This window comes from Myodes glareolus, chromosome 8 (assembly GCF_982192425.1).
Source record: "Myodes glareolus chromosome 8, mMyoGla1.1, whole genome shotgun sequence".
Taxonomy (NCBI): domain Eukaryota; kingdom Metazoa; phylum Chordata; class Mammalia; order Rodentia; family Cricetidae; genus Myodes; species Myodes glareolus.
This window is the reverse complement of record NC_142033.1, coordinates 5,789,507-5,813,985: the sequence shown is the minus strand read 5'-3', so window position 1 is coordinate 5,813,985 and position 24,479 is coordinate 5,789,507. Positions and strand designations below refer to the sequence as shown.

At 44.7% G+C, this 24,479-nt stretch overlaps 1 protein-coding gene across 1 annotated transcript in view; it reads right to left on the bottom strand.

Annotated features, from left to right (window-relative positions):
* The window catches only part of Sparcl1 (SPARC like 1), a 29,761-nt gene extending 5,543 nt beyond the window's left edge, over window positions 1-24,218 (bottom strand). Inside the window, exons 1-8 of the mRNA XM_048427457.3 lie at window positions 23,857-24,218; window positions 9,884-9,948; window positions 7,008-7,136; window positions 5,652-6,632; window positions 3,837-3,906; window positions 3,042-3,160; window positions 1,941-2,061; window positions 630-766 (exon numbers count right to left, since the gene is read on the bottom strand). Of these exons, the coding sequence (XP_048283414.3) occupies window positions 630-766; window positions 1,941-2,061; window positions 3,042-3,160; window positions 3,837-3,906; window positions 5,652-6,632; window positions 7,008-7,136; window positions 9,884-9,937 (1,611 nt within the window). The 5' untranslated portion in view covers window positions 9,938-9,948; window positions 23,857-24,218. The remainder of the gene's footprint in view (window positions 1-629; window positions 767-1,940; window positions 2,062-3,041; window positions 3,161-3,836; window positions 3,907-5,651; window positions 6,633-7,007; window positions 7,137-9,883; window positions 9,949-23,856) is intronic.
* Between the last annotated feature and the right edge of the window lie 261 nt (window positions 24,219-24,479).

Genomic DNA, 24,479 nt, shown 5'->3' with positions numbered 1-24,479 from the left:
AGATACAATGTCTCCCAAAGGCCATGAGTTAGAAGCTTCGTCCCCAGCCCATGACACTCATAGGAAGCGGTGGAACCATTCAGAAGTAGGGCCTAGTTGGAAGTTTCCTGGTCATAAGGGAGCATGCCCTCGAAGGGGATGTGGGGAGCCCAGCACATTTGCCTTTTTGCTTTGTTTCTTGTTCCACCATGAAGTGAATAATCCCTGACACAATTTGCTACCTCAACACAGGCCCAAAGCAACACAGTCAACATTGGTCACAGTCTAGAACTTCTAAAACTTGTGAACCAAGAGACCTTTCTTCTTTAAGTTGTGTTGTCTGAGGTATTTGTTACAAGCGTGGAAAGCTGATCACGTAAGTGCTGAATTAGTTAACTTCGCTTGATCCTAGCTTTCTGTAGATGCAGCCTAAGGAACGCTTTCCAGGTTACTGCCCTTTGAGTAAAAGGTGGGCAGTTTGGCTGTTGTGGCATGGATGATGACCACTGCAGAATGTTGATGCATGCAGGCTAAGCAGATGCAGAAAGAGGGGACCAGACTCTGCTGCTGTGCAAGCCAGTGTGATCTCACCACACCTCCCCTCTCGGGCCCGGCAGACAGACGCACAGCTAGCACAGTGTGGAACTTACTTTGCTTCTCTGCTTTTCATTTAGATAACCGTCATGCTTGGGATTCGGTTCGTAGAGCTGCATCAGGATATTTTTGAGCCAGTCTCTCATCCGCAGGGGAAACTGAGCCACTTCAAAGTCCGTACAAGCAGGAATAGCTGGGAGGAGCAGAGAACATGATGTGAGCATACTTCAAGGGACAAGTTTTCGTCATGGGAAGCTCAACCCCTGCTTCCTCCTTATGGTGGGCTTGACTCCCGGAAACATGGTAGAATCTCCTAGTATGTCTTCACAACATACCGGTTAAATGCCAAAAGTGCTTGGATACTTTTTGGGATTCTTCTGCCTCACTCTCACATGTGCCAAGATGATACACTCATACTACTATGCCTAGCAGAGGACAATTTCTATGGAAAGAAAGTCTTGATGATCTTGTGGTGGGTTCTGGGTGTCAGGTTGTCTTAAGAGATCCCAGAATAATTCTGACATGCAGCAAAGAGCTGAGAACTAGTGCTGTGAATCCAGGGACCAGGAATTTGGAATTGGAGGGCAAGTGGGTTGCTGATTAGCTGCAGAGGAAAAGGCTGAGCAGAGCTCCCTCTGCAGCAGCAAACCACAAGACAAATCTGGACTTGGAGAACCCCACACTTGTCTCCAGGTGGTCCCACATCAGACACCGACTGCCTAAAGGGCTCAGCCCGTCACTGTCTCCCCGGGCCTCAACACTGTGGCTACTGCTTCAGCGCAAAGCTTCTGAGTGTGGGGACAAATGAAGAGAACCCAGTGACATAGCAGCCTTCGTGTGTGTGTGTGTGTGTGTGTGTGTGTGTGTGTGCGTGTAGAAATGGAGGAGAAGCAGAAACACGAGTGGGTCTGTACGAGTGTGGAACTACTTATCTGCAAGGAGAGCCCAACACAACTGAGAAAATCCTGGGGCAGGAGGATGGCGTTACAACTTCTGGAAGAATCTACTGCAGTATAATTCTTGGCAAAGACTTAAGTGAAATTGGGAGGAAGGTAAGTAATTCATAAGACCCCCGTCTTTCATGTCTATATTACAATGGTGCCTCTGAACTCAGTGGGGAGACTTGTAATTGTCTAGGTTTCTTAAAAAAAACAAAAAGCAAAGCAAAGCTATGGTTCCAGCGCAGCCTCGTGGACTCAGAGTCTCCTGTGATTAAGGCCTGGGAATTCCTCAGCTGGCTTAGTTTCCTACTGACTTCATAACTATATAAACTCTTTTGTTTGTATAATATATAAAATTCATAGAGGCACAAAAGTCACCCCAAGCCCACTCAGAAATGATGCTCTGAGAAGTGGTCAGTGTCTTACATTTGCAGGCTCCAAAGTAGTCCAGCTGTAGTTGGTGCCCCTTTTTGGTCCCTTCCAGCTGGCACTTGGTAGCAAACAGGTGGCAGGAGCTGGCATAGGTCTGGTTGTCAGTGCCACAAACCTAGGCAAGGGAAACACGGAGAAGTGATGGGGCGGAGTAGTCGCCGGAGAATGTATCCCCAGAACTCACAGAGTGTCTCTCTGGTGACTGTGCTGTGCCAATCATGTGCTCAGACAGAGTCTACTAAAATACCAATTTTTGACCTGGCGGTGGTGGCGCATGCTTTAATCCCAGCACTCAGGAGGCAGAGGCAGGCCGATCTCTGTGAGTTCGAGGCCAGCCTGGTCTACAGAGTGAGTTCCAGGAGAGGCACCAAAGCTACACAGAGAAACCCTGTCTCGAAAAAACAAAAAACTCAACCCAAAACAAGACAAAAAACCAATTTTCTGATTTGGCACCAAGGTAAACCCATGGTGATAGTTTAACTCCAGACAGACAGATCTCCATAGACTGTAGTCCTGACCGTTACCAGGACAGAATGAATTTAAAAGTTTGCCTGCTCACTATCTTTTAAATTTTAAATATTTTATGTGCTATGGGTGTAGTGTTCACACTACAGTCTGTGTTTCTGTGTCTGCACCCATTATGCACACACAGGTATGGGTATTTGTGTGTGGGAGGCTTGGGCTGATGTCAGGGGTCTTTGCTGACCTCTCCCCATCTTATTGCTGAGGTGGTATCTCTCAAATGAACCCAGAGAGCATCTGGACCACTAGTCTTGCTAGTCAGCTTGCTCCAGCAATCCCCACCTCAGGCTCCTGAGAATCCTGGAGTTACAAGGGCTCTGCCACTCCCACCTATGTATGTGGGTGCTGGATCTGAACCCCCGTCCTCAGGTCTGCACAGAAGGTCTCGCCTGCTGGGCTCTCTCCTCAGCCCTGCTATTAATCCTTTTCATGGCATAATAAAAATACTTTGATTTCCCTGGTATGTTCCCACTCAATATTACTTCAAATATTAGATAAACTGTGCATCCACTTAGATAATAGATTAAATTACAAACTATTTCTATCTTGAGGATTTTTGTGCAGAATACTTACTTGGTCGAGGATTTTTGCAGGGGGGCAGGTCTCTGGGTCTTGACAAACACAGTGGGGTTTCCCCTGCTGATCTGCTTCGCAAGTGTGTCCCCTTTTACACTGGAAGTTCATGCAGGAATCTAACAGGAAAGAGTGGAAAGGGAGTATAAACACAGAGAAGTTGTATATTAAACACGACGTCATCCAGATGCTTAGCTTCTCTTTCTCTCATTAGAGAAGAAAACCCAGATCTCAAAAATGCGAAGGCAGGAGGAAGACGTTGGAAAGCACATGAACCGATGTTAACATGTGGATGGACTCTGCCCTCAGACGTGTGTACGGGGCTTTGGATGTCTCCTTGCGGCAGGCTGTATCGGAGCTGGAAGAGGGCAATGGCTCTCCTTGGCCCTGCCTAAGACAGTCAGAATCTGAAGTGCATGAAAAACAATGTGCAAAGAGGTCAGAAGTTAAGCCAGGAGAATTTAACTTTGTTGAAATTAAAGATGTTTGCGGTCAGAGTAGGATGGATTTAAGAGCAAGCGACAGAATCAGTCTTTCTCAGAACTAAAACTGATGTTGGGGCTATGGGGAGGATAAAGATAGCTTTGTGTAAAAGCTCAACAGAACCTTTAGTTTGCAAGCACATTAACCCACAGTTTATCAAACACATTCAAGAAATATCAACACTTAATAGACTATTTCCTTGGGGGAGATTGGGAACATGGATTTCTGGATCGGAACGGAAAAGGATGCTAACCCAGATGACAGACTCCATCCCTCCCTGGACCTGTTGCAGTTTGCGAAGCATCCACTCACCAGCACTGTGCCCCCTCGAGTTGCCTTCATCTGAAGGTTCAACAATTGGCGAGCTGTCTGCTTTCTTGGCCTTTGAAAACAAGAACAGAATTTCAGTGCGATCAAGAGATCAGTGATTTGCCTCTGTCATACTATGCACATGTGAGCTGTGCATACAGTCACTGAGCTGGGTATACAGTCATCACTGAGCTGTGCCTACAGTCACTGAGCTGTGCCTACAGTCACTGAGCCGTGCCTACAGTCACTGAGCCGTGCATGCAGTCACTGAGCCGTGCACACAGTCACTGAGCTGTGCCTACAGTCACTGAGCCATGCATGCAGTCACTGAGCTGTGCACACAGTCACTGAGCTGTGCATGCTCTGTTCTCAGTAGGGAAACCCGTGCACCTGCAGAGGGAGACAGAAGGAGACAGAGGGATAGCAAGAACCATTCCATGTGAGGAAAGACCACCACTTTGGAGTTGGGTCCAAACCACTGTCCCCACAACATTGTCTTGGGATTCTGTCACAAGGACAGAAGTCCATCAGTGACCTCTGTGGACGTGTTGATAACACTTTCTTAGCAGGGTTTGAGGTGTAATAAACTTTCTACCTTAGAATGGCAAGAAAGATCTTGGGATTTGATATTGCCTGCCACCCCAAACGGGGTCAGTTCCTTCTGGGGGAGGCAGATGGGGTCAATTTTTCCTGGGGGTGGGGAGCGGCAGGCAGTTTGCTGGGAATTTTCCTGGAAGTCCCAAGTGATTAAACAGCCAAATGAAAACAAAATTTTCTTTTTCTCCCTGCTGCAATTTCCATATTTTCATATGGGCATGTATTTGCTTTTTAAAGCAGTACTTTAACTTTTATGGATAATTCAACAAGCGTTGCCGGTTCTGCTTATGCTGGAGACATTCTGATGGATGCAGTGGTTCAGCAGGACCAATGTGACCCCAGTTTTGAAGACAGCAGAATTGCAACTGCCTATGGCTCCCCTTCTTCAGGTCTGTCAGAATTTTCCAGCTAGCTGCAGGGATGTTCAACTCGACTGTGCATTTCTAAGCCCCCTAAGCCATAGAAATCTACTCGGCCGATTCAAAGGGCAAACTGGATGTGTTCAGGATTTATTACCTTTAGCAAATCCCAGACAAAATAAATGTCCCCGCTCCTTACTCCCAATTGAAATAATCCTTGGAAGTTTTTTAAAAAACAAATTTAATTAATTTTAAAGCTTCTTTTCCTTTCCTACGTAATATTTACATTTCTCTTTCATTGTTCCTTGTACTTCTCAAATAACTGTCACTCAAATCAAAGATCTGTTTATAAGAGGGGCTCAAACAGAGTATGCTCTCAGTTTGGTGATGGACAGATAGACAAATACATGATTGCATAAGGTGAGCATTCATAATCTGAACACTTGAAATATGAGATTCTCCGAAATCCAGTTATTGTCTGAGCACTGACGTGGCACCAACAGCAGAGATTTAACACATGGGCTCATGTGACAGGTTACAGTTAAAATACAGTCACATCCAAAATATTGTATGACATTATGCTTAAGCTATAAACACATAGAGAGTGTAAAACAAACAAATTTTGTGCTTAAACATGGATTCTATTTTCAAGATATCTCATTATGTATATGCACATGTTGCAGGGCCTGAACATAATTGCAGTGTTTTTGGTCCATTACCTCACACGGGGGATGCTCAGCCTGCCCTGTATCTTAGGAATGTTCTGTGTGAAGCACACACAGCAGGACGTTAGAGCGTACAGATCGGTGGCGGCTATTTCCTGGCTAACTGATTGGATAAGCATCACGGTAAACAGTCTTACCCTTTGGTTGTCTCCAGCCTCACTTTTATCTACTTTCTCATTCTCATCTGTTGCTTGCTCAACACGTTTGAGGTAATAGGAAAGGGGATCCGTTTTCCCAGCCTCTAGGAGCTCCTGGCTTGGGATGAAATAGTCATCACTTGTACCATGCTTTGAGTCATCCTTGCTGCCATCATAACTGGCTCCGTGATTCCACGCCAGGACGGCAACACCATCGTTAGGTTCTGCGGAAACTGTCTTTTCATCCACGTCCTTTTGGCTACCAGTAGGTTCGAGGACAGCTTTTCCTTCTTGGCCCTGCCACTCTGTATGATGAATGTGCTTCGCGCTGCTTGCTGTCTTGTCCTCCTCTTCTGCATTGGAGTTACCTTCTTGCCCTTGGTTTCCTTGCTCAAACCCATTCTTCTCCGTCTTGCTTAATTGAGTTGGTTGACTGGACTCTTCTAAGGGCTCATCAGATTGGTCACTGTTCCCCTCCTGCTTGCTGATAGGCTGCTCCTCGGGAGGTTCTTTTTCCCTTTCCTGGTTATCACTGGGAGCACCAACGTCTCCTGGCTCCTCCTCCTCTTCTTCCTCTTCTTCATCGGGAGCACCTGGATCTTGTTCTGGGCTTCCTTCATCCATTAAGTCTTGGCTATGCTGGCTGTTCTTGTTCAGTTGCTGGTTCGCGTCCCCTTCAGATTGCTCTTGGCTTCCCTCCCCCTTTGTGACATTTGCCTGTCGGTTGGAATCCACAGAGGAAGTAGACGCAACAGCAGGGAACTCGGTGCTCTCTAGGAGCTTCTCCTGTCGAGGAGGCTCACTTGTACTGTCTTGTGCATCGCTTGCTCCTTCCGTCGGTGAATATTCCAAATTCACGCTTAAATCGCCATCCCCGTCCTCCTCATCCTTGAGGTCCTCCTCGTGGCTGGAGGCTTTGTCCTGTTCTGTTGACTGTTCACGGTTCTCCTCTTCTGACTTCAGTGCTGAAGGCTGTTCATCCTTAAAAGAACAAAAGTTTATTCTTGAAACAAATGACATGGTATTCATATTTCCTGCTATAAAGTTAACATTAAGTAACCGTTCTTCTTTCTCCATGCATTATCATCTAAACATATCTGTGCCGCTCTTCACCTTCTAAAGCACTGGTTTATCCCGAATTTCAATTTTGTAAAATGAAATATTTTACATTAGCACTTAACTATAGGGAGTAAGTACACTCATTAATCCCCATAACTTCCAGTGTTTAGAGACAATTCATGTAATTACTGTACTTACAAAATTAAACTGAGAAATGAATATATTAAACTTTAAGCATGCTTTTATATGAAATTCTCTGGAGAACCAAGGAGATGACACTAATATGGTGACTTTTACCTTATCGTCGGCATGGTTTTCTATGTCTGCTGCAGCTTCAACCCCAGCACTGGGGGCTGCGGCATCGTCGGGTGTCACCAGTGCTGCAGTAGTTGGATTGACATGACCAGAGAGAAACCTTGCATTTGTCTGAAAAAGACAAAGACTTTGTGCCACTAACAGACAGATGCCAGCTTAAAATACATGAGGTATTTTTGTCAGGATCGCTGTGCTGGAGTCTTTGCTGGTGACATGAATGAACGGCAGTTTCTAGAATTGCCTAGGCCACTAGCAAATGCCTGCAATCTATTGTTATATTGAAGAATTATAGTCAAATTTATGAAAGGCTATATATACAAAGACTGGCTAAAAATGAAACAGAAGATACTTCAGTAATGATTATTCTTGACTTGGGATTTTTAACCTTGACAAAAACATACATACTTTATGATTTTGGAAAGTGTTAATTGACACAAAGTTGGAGAAAAACAAAATTAACCCCTGGATATAGCACTGAACAGCACCTTGGCTGCTTTTAGGTTCGCATGGAAAATTAACAGAAAAGATTATAAGATTTTTGCTAAATATATATTTTCTTGGTCCCATTGGCTTTTACTAAAAGCCATCAGGCTACCTTTGCCTAAACAAGCTATTTAATTTAGAACCAATTAAAAGATTGCGTGAGACAGGGCATGGAGCCTGGTAGGGAGCAGCCACTGAGGAGTCTAACTTCAGCAAGAGCAAATGGCTTCGTACAAGATGAGAGACCTCAGCAAAGAGCTGGGCAGTGGCGCACAGAAGGGGAGTTGGGTAACCAGAGCTGGAGGGAGGTCTCCCTTCAAGGCAGCGGCGCACAGAAGGGGAGTTGGGTAACCAGAGCTGGAGGGAGAGCTCCCTTCAAGCCTTGATTGCTCCTTGATCTTTACTGGGCTCCACAAGTTGTTGTCTTCTCTCCTTCCACCTCCTCTGGCAAAGCGAGCAGAAATACAGAGACTGAGTGGATGAACATAAACTATTTTGTAAATTTCAGAGCTCCCACATGAAAACTAGTCTTCCCGACAGTTACGTTCCGTGATGAAGACACGTGAACTGTCAGTGTTGGATGCAGGTGTTTCCCTTTACGGAGATCCTGCGGGTACGCAGGGGACATAGCATAGAGCCCAGGCTCTGTGGTCAGTGTCTTCTCACCTACCAGCAGGCCCGTTAGTGCCGACAGTGTTGGTAAAGAAAGAGAGGTGGCTGCAGGATCTGTTACGATCTGCTTGCTATTTTGCATCTCACCTCCTTCTCAACTAAGCGGACTGACACTGAAAATGATTAGAAAAAAGCTGAAGCATAGAGGAGAAGGAGAAGTGGAATCTGATTTGGCAAGTCTCTTCTTCCCCAGGGCATCATGGAGAGGCAATGGAGGCGGAGGTTGGGCCTGTTGCTGGATGCCTGCTCTCCTTCCCTGCCTCTCTCCTGTACCTTCTTGCTTCTCCTACCTCCATGGAATGCACACGAGTGTGGCAGCTCATTTTCTTTCTGGTAATTGAAATCTGTTTCACTATTTCACCATTTCACCATCTATGTTTATTTCTCCTGCCCTCTTGAGAGTCTGCTTGGAATCTCTCGATCACACAGAATCTATTAGTTGCTGAAGAATTCGACCAGGGTTGGAAAAATTCTGCAAAATTTTACGCTGGCCAGTCTTTTGAGAAGGTAGTTAGCTTTTCAGCGTCTGGCTGGGTCTGCTTATGATAAATCACCCCGGAAAGGAAACATCTGGCTTGTGTCTATATGTGGGATTGTCTTCAAACGTTTGGCTCAAAGACTCTGGGTGTCTGTTTACAAAGTTGAAAGCATGGCCATTCCGAAGGGAAAGCATATTTTCAGGAAAAAGCAGTGTTGTGCGAATTCTGTGCTACTTCACCCCACTTTTCTAACTTCAGAGTACAGTGTATAATGTCAGCTGGACTGCTCCCCGTCAGCTAATTTACAGCATCATTCTTAGTGTTCATCATAAACCCTTTCTTTTTATGAACTGCTTGATCAGGGAGGCATGGAGTTTGTTTTCTGCTGTCTGGAAGCAGCTCCCATTCTAGGCTCCCATTAGCCTAGAGTAGAGGGCTCAATGTTGTCTAAAGGAGGTTGGTTCTTCCATTGGATGAAGAAAAACAGACAGCACAAGTGGGTTAATGAAAGATGATATCAGAAATGATCACCAGGCCTTTAGTGCCGAAACTGCTGACATGGCTTTTTGCATAGAGTGGTTTTTATTATTTGTAGCTGGTGCTGAAGTAGAGGACACTCTAGTCATGCCTACTTGGAGCATACTCTCCTGGACAGCCTAGAGCTGAGGTAGCAGCCATGGGTTACCATAGCGTAAACGGTTCTACTACACTGTGTCCTGTTTTTATTATTATGGAGTATCAGGAGAGAGTCTCAGTCTCAGAAATCAGACAGCATGCCTTTGATCTTGAAGAAAATAATGGAGGAAAATGGCTATGCCATACCTGTTAAATTCTTTGTTTTTTCACAGATCTACAATTTATTCTCCCTCACAATTGTTTGGGTACTCTGTCTAATAAGATGATAGTCAACATTTTCGGCTGCATAGTTATTTTACCTTATTATTTGGGAAAATGTTTTTCAAGTATATTATCTTGATTTTTTTTTCTTTTACTTATGAATTTACTTCTTGGACAATAAGGAATGAAATTGGAATTACAAAGAATCCAAAGCCATACTAGAAGGATCGTTTTGGTGGGGGTGTCTTTGCTTGGGACTGGGTCTTTTTAGGCTCAGCTGGGGCCTCAGATGGATCTTCCTGCTTCAGCACCTCAAGTCAAGAACAGTTTTTTCCCAAGTGCAGAGTCAGGAGGGAGAACGATAACACAGAAGGGAAGGGTGTTTACCGGGATCGCAGCTGCAGTCCCCAGGAGGTACAGGAAGAACAGTGCAGGCGTCATGTTGTCTGGACCTGTGAACCAAGGAGACAGCGTCAGATTCGTGGGGGCTTCCTTCAGGACGACTACCGGATGGTTTCACAAACGCTAGCTGGCTATTGTCCACTCTAGTGTGACTGTCGTCTTACTAGTCTCCCACATCTGAACGGAAACCTATTTCAGTCTTACCTCGTCTTGTCCCTATAAAACGTGATCCACTTACGACGAGAAAAGACACAAGCTGCCAGGGACCTCCAGCTCTGCTGCAACTGTAGTGTTCTATCGTAAAACCAGAGGTAACCCTATACATTTCACAATCCCCAGATGCTCTTTTCTCTAAAACATATTTTGACTATTGCATCAAACATAAATATTTCACTAGGGGAACGGGAAAGTGGAGAGGAAGAGGAAGGGGTGGAAAGGGTGTAAATAAAGTACGCACATGTGAAATTCCCAAAGGCTAAAAATTAAAAAGAAATAAGCGTTTCATATGTGGAGCTAAGAGCAAATGTAAAAACACTAAATAAGTAGTAAATTCAGGGGGAATACATAAGATATATCTATGATTGCTGGTATCCAAAAATACGTTATTTTCTCAGTGTATGCTAATTGTTAAGACTCATTGGGAAATGCATTTTCCTTTTTCTTTACTTCCAAATTTTATGTTTAATGTGTTGTGGAAATGATCCAAGAGGATACACTAGTGAACCAATGGTGAATATTTGCTTGTCCCATACTAGAAAGCAGGAGACAGTTCTAGTGTGTTCTTTGTCCTTGGGAGAAGTGTCTGGTCCTGCCGCCTCGCCAGGGTCACTGTGTTTGTCGCATTGCACATTGATGGGAATGATTTCACGGCCTGTGGGCTCTCACTTGAATGCACGGATTTGTGTAGAGAAGTGAGGCCTATGGTAGGAAATGAGACGCTGTGAGAACAACCACCACACGGAAGGCGGCGGAGGCTCGATTTGCTGACGCCTGCAAAGTCCTCTGAAAATGAAAACCATGACGTCCTTGCTCAGGATGATGAGTACCATTTATTCCGGGATACATGAAAAAAATCATTTGTTTTGAGACAGTCAGATTTAGTGTGCTGTTTCTACAAATGCAGACTTTGTTTTCAGAAAGAGCAGATGAGGCTCTAGACATGAGAGATGCAGACAGGGACACAATCTTGCATATGTGGAATTATACTTTGTGTACTGACATGAGATGATGGGAACTCTTCTCCAAATCTACAAGCTGGCTCAGCGCAGCACGTTTGGAAGGAAGGGTTGGCCGGGAAGTGGAATCTGAGCTTCAGACCGGAGCTGTCTCCCCATGGCCCAGAGACCTTGGCCAGGCCGTTACTTCATCTATAAGACAGGGATGGAAGAGTTTTCCCTGGAGACTCAAATGAGAGCATCTAGCCGTCAGGGATTCCCTACACCTGTGACAATGGAGAACCTTTCCATTTCTTGAAACGCTCCAAGGCAGAAAATGGCTTAACAGCTCCGGTCATTAACGACTCACAGATTTGGAATCCTTTTGTCCCCAGTGCTCTTCAGCTCTTTCCTTCCTTCGCACCGCTATTTACGGTCATAGACCCAGCAACGCGGAAGATGCGGGGCGGTGGAAGAGAAGGAGAAGGAGCCTTTTCCTTCTGTTAGGAACGGCATGGCTCCTGCCAGATGGGCAACTTCAGCTGAAACTTTAAACGATGCCAGCTAGACTCATGCTCTAGGTAAGGCCTTTCTGCGGGAGCCAGCCATTTAGAATCCCAAATATCTAGAATGCCCTATTGTCCAGCCAGTCTGTGTCACCACAACAAATATCCAGATGAAACACTTGGCAGCAGAAAGAAAGGTCCTACTAAGAAGCAAAGCTCCACAGACCCCAGCTGTATTCCAGGCGGTTATGCTCAGCTCTCTGGAGACTATGTCTTCCATTTCTCTGTGTAGGTGCTAAGGTCTTGGTTGCTCTTCTTACTGAATGTAGTCTTGTTTCTGTCCTCGAATCTGGGCTGTCCTCAGTGACTTATTTGACTGAGTGGTTAAGGTAGAAGTGATGGTCCAGACTTCTGGATCCGGGTCACAAAAATTTAATATTTCCCTCTCAGAACATTTGTTTCAGGAGCCTTGAGCCACTTGTCCTAGGCTGTTATGTCATTGAATGCCGTTTACCAGTCCTAATGATTTCAGCTTTTTACGTGTCCTTGACAACACATACTGACCTGTGAGTGATAGTTCTTCACCAGGTCAGTACCCAGTAAGACTAGATCCCTGACTCACAAAACCTTTCGATGTTATACAAGGGCTTCCATTTTGGAACAATATATTAGCATTCAGTAATAGATGACGGAAATGGAAGTTGAGTTTCTTAGTATTCATTGTGTTTCCTGAAGTATAATTTTATTGAAAGAGTACCTTCTTTTCACCGACATAAATAGTAGCTAATGCCTCATGCCAGGTAATGTGGTAAGCACCCTCCTTGTGTGACACTCAGGCATTCCTCCTCACACCTTCGGTCCTCAGCATCGCCCACCAAGGAAAACTTGTCCAGCACCTCACTTTGCCAATGTGCACTTTTGCCACTGTTCCCATTCTGGTCACCCCAATGGGAGCTTTTCAAAGACATCCTTGAAGGCCCCGCCCAACCTCCCCACCCCCCGTCTCTCACTCAGAAGAAATGAGGGCAGTCACTGTCTTCTGGGGCCTGTTATTGAGGGATTACTTTAATTATGTTCAGAGAATCCCGTGGGTTTTCCAGGGTAGGGTTGCAATGAAGGCCTTTGCACACACACCTCTTCATCATCTCTCAGAGGCCCTCATTTGCTACCACACGCTAATCCCCTGTGTCTCATCCCCACTGCCACGAGGCCCAGACTCTCCGTGTTGATTCCCTCAAGATTTGCCTTTAGAATGGCTTCATCTTGCTCTGCCTCATAGTGTAATTAGGGAAGTAATTTTGGTCATATTAACCTTTCTCAATTCTGGTTACGGCATCTGCCCTGTTTCCCCTTTCTCTGTGAATGCAGGCTTTCCTCATTTTTGTGTTATTTACTGCTCAACAGTATTTTTGCATATTTTTGAGCTCTATCTATCTATCTATCTATCTATCTATCTATCTATCTATATCTATCTATCTATCATTATTTATGTATTTATCATTCATCCATCCATCCATCCATCCATCCATGATAAGGGAGTTCAGCCAATCACATTCTGTCTATGGGGCGTGTTGCCCTAAGGCAAAAATTTACCTAAAAACCTGGCGGGTGCGCTTCCCCTAGCTCTCTCTCGCCTGGCTCCTGGGTCTGGATGGATCGTTGGGATTCTGGTGTAAGTCTTCTTTCTGTTTATTAAAGCTGTATAATTTGTATTAAGCTAGTCTGGCGGATCATTAATTACCAATCGCACTGCGCCCCCTTCACATCCATCTATCCATGTATCATTTATCTAACCAACCATCTATCCTTCCTATCTATCTATCTATCTATCTATCTATCTATCTATCTATCTATCTATCTATCTATCTATCTATCTATCATCTAGCTAGCTACCTAAGGGACAGATCATAAAACCAAGAACTTCCAGTTTCAGATCCCTCATTTGCACAGGAACCACACAAAGTTTGGAACCTGATGGTGACTCCTTTATCTTACAAAGAAGGCTCCATACATTGCACAAACTCCCAGCCTCATGGATATCACATGTGCTTCTCAGCAGCCTCCCCTGAATGCTCCTCACACTTGTGATACTATAGGGGCTTAATAAAACAGGCAATGCACTTCATGCTGCTAAAGGCAAGGCAGTTCCCGCCTGAAGGCTGGCTCCTGCCATGGTCAGATACCCTATCTTCTTTCTCCCATTAGTTCCCCTTCCACCACCACCAAGCTTTCCTCCTTTGGATGCCTGGTTCTGGCCTTCTCATCTGACTGCTTTTCTTTGAATTTCTCTCATTAGTTAAATTCTATGACTATAAAATAAAGCCGCTGGCTTCAGTGGAAATTGTCCGTTTCATTAATAAGTCAGTTGTTCAGTTCTAGCTTAGAGGGATTTCAAGTGCTTTCAACTGTGTGAATGAACCAAGAATAATTCACTGAGAGAGCTCTCTTTCAGGATTAAGGAAAACAGCAAATAATACCTAAGTACAGTTCCAAGTAGCCTGATTCTCATGGTACTGGGCCTCTCTGGGAACTGTGGTGTGCTCTGAGAAGGTTTTGTCTTTTGTGTAAGCTACGGATAAAAACACTTATTCCAAGGAGCCCTTCTAGGACTTAGCACATGGTGGAAGTGTCTCCTGTAGACTTGTCAAGGCCAACGGTTTTTCTGAGGATGCCGATTGTCTGCCTAGTGATATAACCTAGCTCATCACTCACAAGTGCCCAGGCAACTAATCCTATGGAGCTTTATGGTTGGAGTTAGTTTGAAGAATTTCTTGGGGAAAGGGGAGAGGCTGAGGTTTACTTTTGCCTTTTGAGAGAACCCAGAGAGACAAAAGCACAGCTGGTTCCCAGCTGGATCTCAGCTGTTTCACAACTGCACCGCCGCGTGTCTGTTCGTTGTGTGCCTCCCACTCTGGGGAGGGGTGTCTCCCTCACATCTGACACAGTCTCTGTCTGTGTGTGTCTCCACACCCACACCCTTCTCTCCCAGGGATGGATCAACAGACTTTCTGACCCAGTTTCTGTTGGGTTCAGCCAACAGGGACCCTGAAAGGAGGAGTCCAGGGTGGAGAAAGCGAGAACCTGTATTTTTCAGTTCCTTCAAATGGCTGTGCTCCTTCTTGAGTGTCCTGGTCCTTCGCGATGGCTTTCTCTGGATTCAGAGAACTTTCCTCCCCTTTTATTTACAAACTCAGTTTTGCCCACCTTGTCCCTAAGAGCCCTGTAGCTTCTCCATAGCTTCCCATGCTTTGGTAAATAACTTCCAGTGAGATTCTCCTCAAGATCTTAGATTGGAGTTTGTTGCCTGGAATCATCATTTCCTTTTTGTGTTTTGGATTGATAACAACTTTGAATAAAAATACAGGAGCCATGGGTTTGCATATCTTCAGATCTCATATAGCAAGGGACGCCTTGTCTTGGACCTCTTCAAAGCTACTTAGCTCATTCAATTTCAACTTATCTCCAGCCCCTTTTCACACTCTGCTTTGTCCTAGGACCCATAACATTTTATCTAATAAAGAGTGGGTCCAATTAGCTGAATGTAAATATAATTTACAATTTGGATGATTAATAGTGGACAGGGGAATCTTTTTCGGGGGGGGGATGACAATTATTTTTGGCTTCATAACACAAAAATATGCACCCACTGCCTTCAAGTACTAGCATATAAATTCTGGAGCCCTTAGCCTTGCTCTCACGGTGCTGGAGGCAGTGGCGTGAATTAGACATCTCCAACATGACCTTAACAGTCACTCTATAGACGCACAGGGTTTGAGAAAAACGCCACGACAAAGAACCAAAACACAGTGTAAGCAGAGGCTGGCGTTCTGTCTCTTGTGGGAACAAAGAAACAACAAACAACAACATCTAGATTTCATGGATTTACATTTTTGCCAAGAAAAAAACCTCAAATGATAACAAAACACTCAGAGAAAAATGGATCACTTCACGTCTTCAGCTCAGAGTAGATATTGACGACCCTGCCACAAGCAGTCAGGAAACCATTGAATAAAGATGAATGGAGGCACTGAGGTCCAAACTAGAAGTTTTTTTCCATTGAAACAAATTCCTAGTGTTTTATTCTCTCCACGTTTTAGGAAATGATTGGAAAGATGTACAGAGAGATTAAGCTGGACTCCAGGGTTAGGTCTTCAAATGTATTTGTGTGTGCTAGAGCTAGGGGCAAGAGGGGAAAATGGAAGACACTTGGGGCTTTGTTCTTTCTGAATGTGACAGAATGTTGCATTGATGCAGGGAGAGAGTTAACTCAGAGTTGTTGGGTGGCGAATGAAAGGTTGGTGGAGGGCACTGAACCAACGGCTCACTCCAGAATTACAAATGGCTCCAGTGTGACAGCACAGCCTGAGTATTTGGCCAGCGTGGTGGTGTGAAACCAGCTACAGGCTTCCACTGCGTAAATAAAGTAAATTCTTATGATTTTTTTTTTTTTTTTTTGCTTCTGAATCTCAGGTTGCCTCTCAGTGAATTTCTGTCATATCACTTCAGTAGGTTGGCAGCTCACAGTGAATCAATACAGAAACATGGCTTTGATTTTAGAGCTATTCTCTCTCTCTCTCTCTCTCTCTCTCTCTCTCTCTCTCTCTGTGTGTGTGTGTGTGTGTGTGTGTGTGTGTGTCCGTGTCCATGCAGAACAGATTCTGACGGCACTGACGGCACTTAGGGTAATGTTTATGTTATTATGAAAAGTAACCACTTCTCATGCTGTATTCCATTTGCCTTCTTTAAAACCCAGTAGTGGGCTGAAGGCTTGTTCCCAACATTTGCCACCTCTTTTCTTTGCAAGTTACAAACAGGGATACTAGACCCATTCCAGCGATTAGGTTGTAGTAGTAGAGATTTGAATGGAATAAATGATTTTGTTATTTTAGCTAGTTTATAAATATTTATGTACAGTACTTATAAAATGTACATTTCTAGTATATGTGCTGCCGAAGCAAGTACAAAATCCACATTTCTGTAAATAAGCTTGTCTCCACTCATTTTCACAGTCTGAGCTACAGCTACAGCGTTAAGGATGTCAGAAACAGATCTTGGCCTAAATAAGTTATTCGATTTATTCCAAGTTCAACAGGGAACGTCATCTTTTTAAAAATAGTCCAATTTGGCTGGGAGGTGATGGCACACACCTTTAATCCCAGCACTCGGGAGGCAGAGGCAGGCAAATCCCTGTGAATTCGAGGCCAGCCTGGTCTACAAGAGCTAGCTCCACGACAGCTAGGATGGTTATACAGGGAAACCCTGTCTCAAAAAACAAACAAACAAACAAAAAAGTCCAACTTATTTATTTTTATTTACGTGTATTTCTGTTAGTCTGTAAGTACCAGTTGAGACCAGAAGAGAGTGTTGGATCTCCTGGAGGTGGCATTACAGTTGACTGTGAGCCACCAGCTGTGAGTGTTAGGAGCTGAACTCGGGATCGCTGGAGGAGCAGTCAGTGCTCTTAGCTGCTGTACATCTCTTCAGCTCTGAAAAGTCATCTTTCTGAATTAAAAAGTATGTGTGGAGGGACTAGATGCTGGCTCAAAATTTGCTTTGTCGTAACTAGCAGATCTTTAGAAAATTCCCTCAAATTCCTGGTATCACATATATATGTTTTGCTTTTGAGGGGCAAAGGTATAACAAGCGGATAGCAATAGGTTGTGGTGATTGTCCCTAGCAAGGTCCCTGTGTCCTGTCTGCATAGCCACCTCACAGAGAAGAACACACACATACCCTCTGTTTGCCTCCTTTTTGTGTTTAAAGGATTGGCTTTCACCATGGGAGAGGTTGTAATTGGATTTTACCATGAAAGGAAGGAGTAATTAGATTTCTCAGCAGCAGCTCAAGCTCCACGCTTGGAAAAGCCAGCCGGAGAGCTGGAATGTATTCTTCAGCTGTCAATAGAGTCCAGACGAGCCTGGAGACACGGGACTGCAAGGCACCGTGGAGCGGCTGTGCATGCGTCAACCGCTGTTGGTCTCTGAGGGAGCATTTCTAGCTTTGGGCCGTGGGAGCGTGAGGAGGACATTGAGAGTAAAGAGAGGATGCTGGGCCTCTGACAACCACACAGCGCTTCTTCATTGCATTTGGTAGGAAAACGGGACATTCCTTTGAAGCAAACCCTTTGATTGGTCTTTATCTCTGTCCACAAGTGTCTGCTTTCTAGAGGACAAGGTATCCAAAATTTGGCACACCCTAGAACATCACTCTCTATCCAAATTAATAATGAATTCATTGTGTGTCCTTTTTTGGTTGCAATTGCTTCCATTTAAGTTTCTGCAACATTTTGCAGAGATTTATAGTAAGGATAGGGAAGGGTAGACTTTTATATTGATTTCTTTCTAGTTCATATAGTTTTTAGAACATCAATTAAACCATCATATTAATTTAGAACATATACATTGAAATTAAGTTAAATTTCTTAAGTTCTAGACTGCCTCACCACTTAAACCTGCTTAGTCTAACCCACATGTCCCCTGTGAGTACCCTTACCTTACTGTCCCTCTCTCTTCTACACTTTAAAAGCCAGGGCGCCACTACAGTCACCCATAGCTCTGAGAGACTCCTCCTGTCTACTGGTCACATCATGCCGTGTGGAAATGTAAGTGCTGGTAGTTTTGCCTCCTTCCTGCATTACCCTCATTGTGCCTTGAATCATCAAGCAGCTAAGCCCTTCCTTCCTGACCAAGGAGACTGGCTTCAGCGGCTGGTCTTGAAGGCTGACAACCATTTGACCTGTTCATCTTTGTTTTAAGTTAAGGGACCTGAGAAGGACCAACCAGAGACCCTAAAAGGAAGACTCCTGCCTCATCTAGTCTCTCTGCTTTCTCCTTTTCTCCCTCTTGCTAGCGTTTTATTTCCTGGAACATGTACATCCACACTTCCAAATAAGGCCAGGTATCCTCCGTTGAGGTTGTTTGTGTCAGAGGAAGCCTGTAGGCCACTATTTTTAGTAGTTAGTGCAGCTATGGAGAACTTCCTTTCTGAGAAGGTGCAAGTGAAATGATTATTACAGGCACTTTCTAGTCAGATGCGAACAGTGCTCTCCTGGTCTTGTGTGAGAGTCACAGGCTTTGCTTTCTGAGAGCAAAGCCTTTAGTCATACTTCACCTGCCCAATGCGTGCTGCTACCTGATCTAGAGTTAACACTGTGCTTTAGGGCTTTTAAAGTATTAATGAGTCTCCAGGAGGAGGTCTAGAGCTTGGCATTAAAGTCACCCAAAGAGCGCAAACACAGCCCTTCTATTTTGAGTTTTCTGCTGAGCCACCAGCTGACATCAAGGTGCGCCTGTCCTGGGATATTCTCAGACCACAGACACCCATGTGGTTCTTCATTTGGGGTAGATGAGCATCATGGCTGCTGGGTCTTTGGATATGACCAGAAATCCACAGAGATGTTGAGATGCACATGCAACCTGAATCAGAGTCCCCAAATATAGCAGTGAAGTGCTTTGTGGGGGGAATTTAAGATTCAAGTCTCCTTCCCTCTTCTTTCCCAGATCGGTTGATTGCTTGTTCGTCAAATTGTCATAGGATATGATCCTCCCTGCTCACATTTATTCCTTCCAACCACCCTGCCACACACAACCTCTATTTTCAGCCTTCAGATGAAGGAGGAGGAGAGGGTGGGAGCAGGGAGAAGCCACTTTTGACCTTGAGTAGAGGTCAAACTCCATCAATTTCTCTTAGAACAAACACGCTTTAACCGTGAAACATATATCTCAGTATACAATTGCAAGCAATATGTGTTCAGAGGTAGGGTGAATTTTTTTCATGCTGTATAAAAATACTGATTCATTGTATTTGGTGCCTCTGCATTCTCTCTCATGAGAGCCCCTGGTCGGAATGACATCATTTAGAGCAAAAACGAGTACTATTAAGGAAACCAATCCGAAGAAGCCTCAAGCACGACCTGTTTTCATTCCTAGGAAGCCAACCTTGACCAAACAGGTGAGGGAAGAAATAAAGGAGATTTAATCACTATTCTTAGGGCATGACTTCATTATTGCAAGTGTGGAAACCACACAATTCTAGAGCTTCACTTACAGATTTAAGTGGTTTTTCATAAGCCCTTTAAAGAGCACTGGGAGAGGCGAAACAGTAAGTAATTAAGATGCGGATGGCATCACCGTAGGGTGAGAACTTGCGCCTGGAGCTGCATTCGCAGCGTCAGCAGGTTTGTAAAGGTGAATCACAGTCTGCAGGATGGAGGACACTTGCTGCCAGGCAATGACAGAGCAGATCCAGTCCACACAGACACGGATGTTAAAGACACATGCAGAGATCCTCCACACAAGTCAGGAAAATACATACAACGGATTAAGATGAAACGGTATTAAAACTGGCCCATGAGATGATAGGTTAGGGGTCTGCAGGACACATTATCACACATTGCCCATTTGCACATTTGAGTTGGCAGAAGCCTTAGAAAGCTGACGGTGGCTTTGTCCTCAAGGCCACCTATGCTTGCGTATGCAATTCCCATCCCTGTGATGGTTTAATTAATGACTGCTTCAGTACACACGGGCCCCGAGGAGCCCAGCCTCGCTCCAGCTCCTCTTCCCGCTCCCCCATCACCATCCCCGGACATTTCACAGGATAAGCGACACTGAATGCATAGTAGCTTGAGGCACCAGATAAAAACAGCATTGTTTAGGTAACTGTCTGACCTAAGATGTTAGGAAACCTAACATCTCAGGGAAGATGAAATGGCTTATACCTTTTATCTTAGTACTAAGACAAGAAAAGACTTTTATATTCTCTAAAACGTAATGAATAAATGAGTCATAAATAAATACCAACCCCTAAACCGATAATTATTCCCTTTCTTTCTCCTTTACAAATTTACTGGTCAAGTAAGCAATTTTTTTTTTTTTTTCTGAGGCTATTATTACAATTTACTCTCTGGAAGGCTCCAAGTTCCAAAGGGCCATCTCTGCCAGCATTACACCGCATCATGAAAAGGACAACAAAAGTAATCCTTGCTAAGCTCTCATCCGTTGCATCAGTTCATCTTACAATGATGGGCTCCCCCTTTGAGAAACAGGGGAAGCTAGGGCGTTTGAGTTTAGCCACTGGTTTTAACACAGGCTTGATGCTGAGTAACAACCGCAGTGTGTGCCATCAAGGAGGGTGACTTTTTTTCTCCTTTCTCTCCCCGGTTTTTCCCCTTGCACCCCACAGGAGATGGCTGCTCCTTGCTTAATACCTCCTATTCACCGAATCTTTAAAGGAAACATTTAGCTACTGCTGCACATAAGTTGATTGCATAATAGGCAAGAAATGAGGCAGAACTGGAGACCTCATCTCCACTGAAGGATTTTAAGACCAACAAGAGCAGTTTCACAGAGCTGGTCATGACTTGGGACTCTCTCTGTACCCTTTCATCACTATGACAACAGGCAGCTCCTACTTTACATAGCCAGAAAAAGCAGCTGACATCTCAGTGCTAGGAACATAGGGGAGAAGTTTACAAAAAACACAACAACCAGCACCAAAAAAAGCCTTTTTGTTTGGATGTCAACAGAGAGAGGAAAAAACACCCCGGAGCGAGTCAAAACCTCTATTCTTGCCTTTAAGAAAGATCTGAAAGGAGAAGTGTTGGGGCCGGTCCCCTTGTCCAAGGAGATCCCTAAACCAGAGCTGGCCGCAGTGCGGCATGGCTCCTCTCTGCCTCCGGAAGAGCTGGCCTGAAAAGCAGCCCCTCCCATTTGACCAGGGCCCTTTCAGAAGCTGCCAACTGAGGGAGCATGGAGACTCAGGAACAAGCACCTGTGTAGATGCCCTGAAAATGGCTTCCTCTACATTTCTTTGAATAAAGAAAAGATAACTGAAGGAATGTTTCCTTATTCATTTCTAACGCTACTAGAACTCTCATTCCAACTTCATAATAGACAGCTTAGGGCATGAGACTTCTTGTGGCAATTGTAGCGTTTCTGGGGAGTTTAGTGTTCTAGCTGGTACCGTACACACTTGTGTTTCATAAATATCTCATTTGACCCTTACAACAGCCTCACCTCTGGGGATTATTTGCCTAAGAGATGGATAGCTGAGGCCTGGAGGTGGGAAGTGACTGGCCAAGTCCACACAGCTCGTGAGGGGGAGCTGAGGTTGCAACTCAGGGGCAGCCCCAGCCTGTCCACTCTGCCGTGCTGACTTGGAGACTTTGGCTTGATTCTGAGGACTCACTAGATCAGAGTGCATAAATGCGAGGGAGCCTAGAGTTCCTTCCCTGCCCAGAGCATACGCAGTGGAGGAAAAGCTAGACCCATCCTTTCATAGTTGCTGTGATTATTTAATATATACCAGGCACAGATTTTTTTCCATTTAATTCTCACATCGTATCTCAGCACTATCTATTGCTTTTTTATGATTCCGGTGCCATCACCAAGGGTTCTATAGCACAAAAAAGGTAAAGTCACTTGTCCAGGGTCCCTGAGCTATTTACTGTGACAATGTGTATACATTATCACACCTATATAGTCTTATGTAAGTCAGAGTTATCTGATCATCATGTATGAACCAGAGGCCAGAGTCTTTCTCATGGGAATTTTATTGGCTATCTTTGAAGCGGCCAGTCTCTTCCAGAGTTCTGTATAACCTTTGATGTCCAGGACAAAGAAGCAGGCTGTGGCTAGGCAGGAATACAAATACAGATGCAGCCGGGACAGAAGGCATCCTATGAGATCTGTAAGAGGTTCTCCTGGTTTATGGGGCGGTCCCTTTCTACCCCCTGAAGATTGTTCCAGGATAATAAGAAAGTCCAACATGCCTCAAGCTTTGTGATCAGTTGTTTTTGTTATCCTTGACAGGGAAAAAATGTCCTCAATGTATATCTGGACATCATGCTAAAACTTAACCAAAGCAGACATGTTCACACATGGCTGCAAGTCAGCTGGGAAAACATAACAGTCAAGAGGGAGTGAGAGAGGCAACATCTGGAGTTGCCCAGATGCTTCTGCATGGCACACCTCTTTCTGTCATGGCTCTTCCTTGTTTTTACTACAGACCTGCACCATAAAGCCTGCGGGAGAGTAAACTGAAGACAGCCCCCAATATTTTAACCACTCGATGACTGTCCACAAGCTGTGCATCAAGGGGAGAGGGGCACGATCTTTGAACAGCACACATATTCTTTTCCCGGATGTAAGAAGCAGCGTTAGTAGATTGAATGACAAGACGACGAAATAGATAGTTCTACCTTGCTAGACTTCACTAGATAATCCTAAATTTAAATGTTCTCTAAGAAGGGGGGTCTTGAAGAAAAACAAAGAAACCCTTTTTAGTGTGACAATGTGCATATAAATCACATCTATGTATTGTTATATAATGAAGATTTAGCTGAGCAAGCTTTGGACTAAAAAAAAAACCTGGTATCCACGAGAAAGGAGAGAATAATTTTTTTTTTTTGGTGGGGGAAGGCATGGACTGTGGGCACATTTCTAATCAGAGCGGTCAGGGCCTGCCCCAGGGGAGTGGCAGATACAATGTCAAAGTGACATATTGAACCTCTTTGCAGACAAAAGGCAGGGCACATGAGACTGTAGCAGGACTTCTTGGGGCACCTTGTCAATTGTATTGCTCTGCAGACAAAAGCAGTGCACAGCTCTCTCCTGCAAGGAGATCTGGGCCTGGAGGAACGAGCAAGCGGGGCTCCCAGGAAAATGCTGCATCTGAGAAGAGCCAGATAGGAGACCCGTCTGAGACACTGCACAGCTGCTCTTAGCTTTTCACGCTCCGTCTGCATCTGGTTTCCTAAAGAAGTTTCCTGTCCCCTTGTGGACATCTTAACTAATGAGAACAGGAGTCGAGAAAAACCTGTTAAACTGGAGAGAGAGAGAGAGAGAGAGAGAGAGAGAGAGAGAGAGAGAGAGAGAGACCAGAAAAGGGATAACTTGAAAGTAGCAGAAGCAGACTATGCTATCAGAGAGAGTTCCTAACTCTCCGACAAACAAGGCGTTCCCGTCCTACATTGATTGCTTCTAGGTACACGGAGATGATGGATAACTGCAGATGGTTTAAACATAAGAAACATGCATATTGTTTGATTTAAAGTATTTATTTCTGGTGTGATCATCACTAAAACTATAGTTTAGTAGTTTATTAATTTTATAGGAGGCAAAGAAAAATGACTACGGAAAGTAAAATTCTCTCTTTGACCCTATAAATTACAATGGATTTTTAAAATAAGTAAATGGCTTTGAATTATTTAATCAAACTCATTAACCAGCCCTTTCAGATAACAGAAGTCAGTCTAACACATGCAATCGGCCAACATAGGGAATTCATTAACATTTACCTGCAGAGAAGAGGCTGGATCCAGTGCCTTGGTGGCTCTCAGCAGATGTTGAATCCCCTCTGCACACAGCAGGAAGTAAAAGTCTGACAGCCGCCCAAGAGGAACTCTTTCAACCCTCTTCCTCCTCAGCTTGACTTCTTTGCCCAGAAGCACATTCAGGTTTATTGGAGTTGAAATTCTGCTGCCCCGTCAGCCAGGCAGGGGCTGAAGTGACAGATGAGAATCTGGAGGTTGGCACCGGGGGCTATTTCAGGCCAGCATCGTTTTTGTTGCAGATTCCTGGATCTCTCTCCCTCGGTGCTGCTGAGCTTTGCAGGCAGAGCAGACCCAGAGGGAGAGAGCCAATTCTGCTGCGCATGGAGCGAACAGCCCTCCCCTAAGCTCTTGTTCTCATAGGCTCCTAACTTGGCCAGAACGTAAGCTCTTGGCTCCTCATGCATTTTTTTTTCTTTTTTCAAACAATCCTGAGAGATCCTATGATTGGGGTCCCTTGGGGTGGGGGTGGGGTGCGGCTTTAAGAGGCTGCAAAGAGACTCCCCACAGTTGTTTATTCCCGGGGTGACTGGAAAGTCAGGGTTGAAGGAGAGGAGGACTCTTGCAGCAGATGCATTTTTTTATACGCT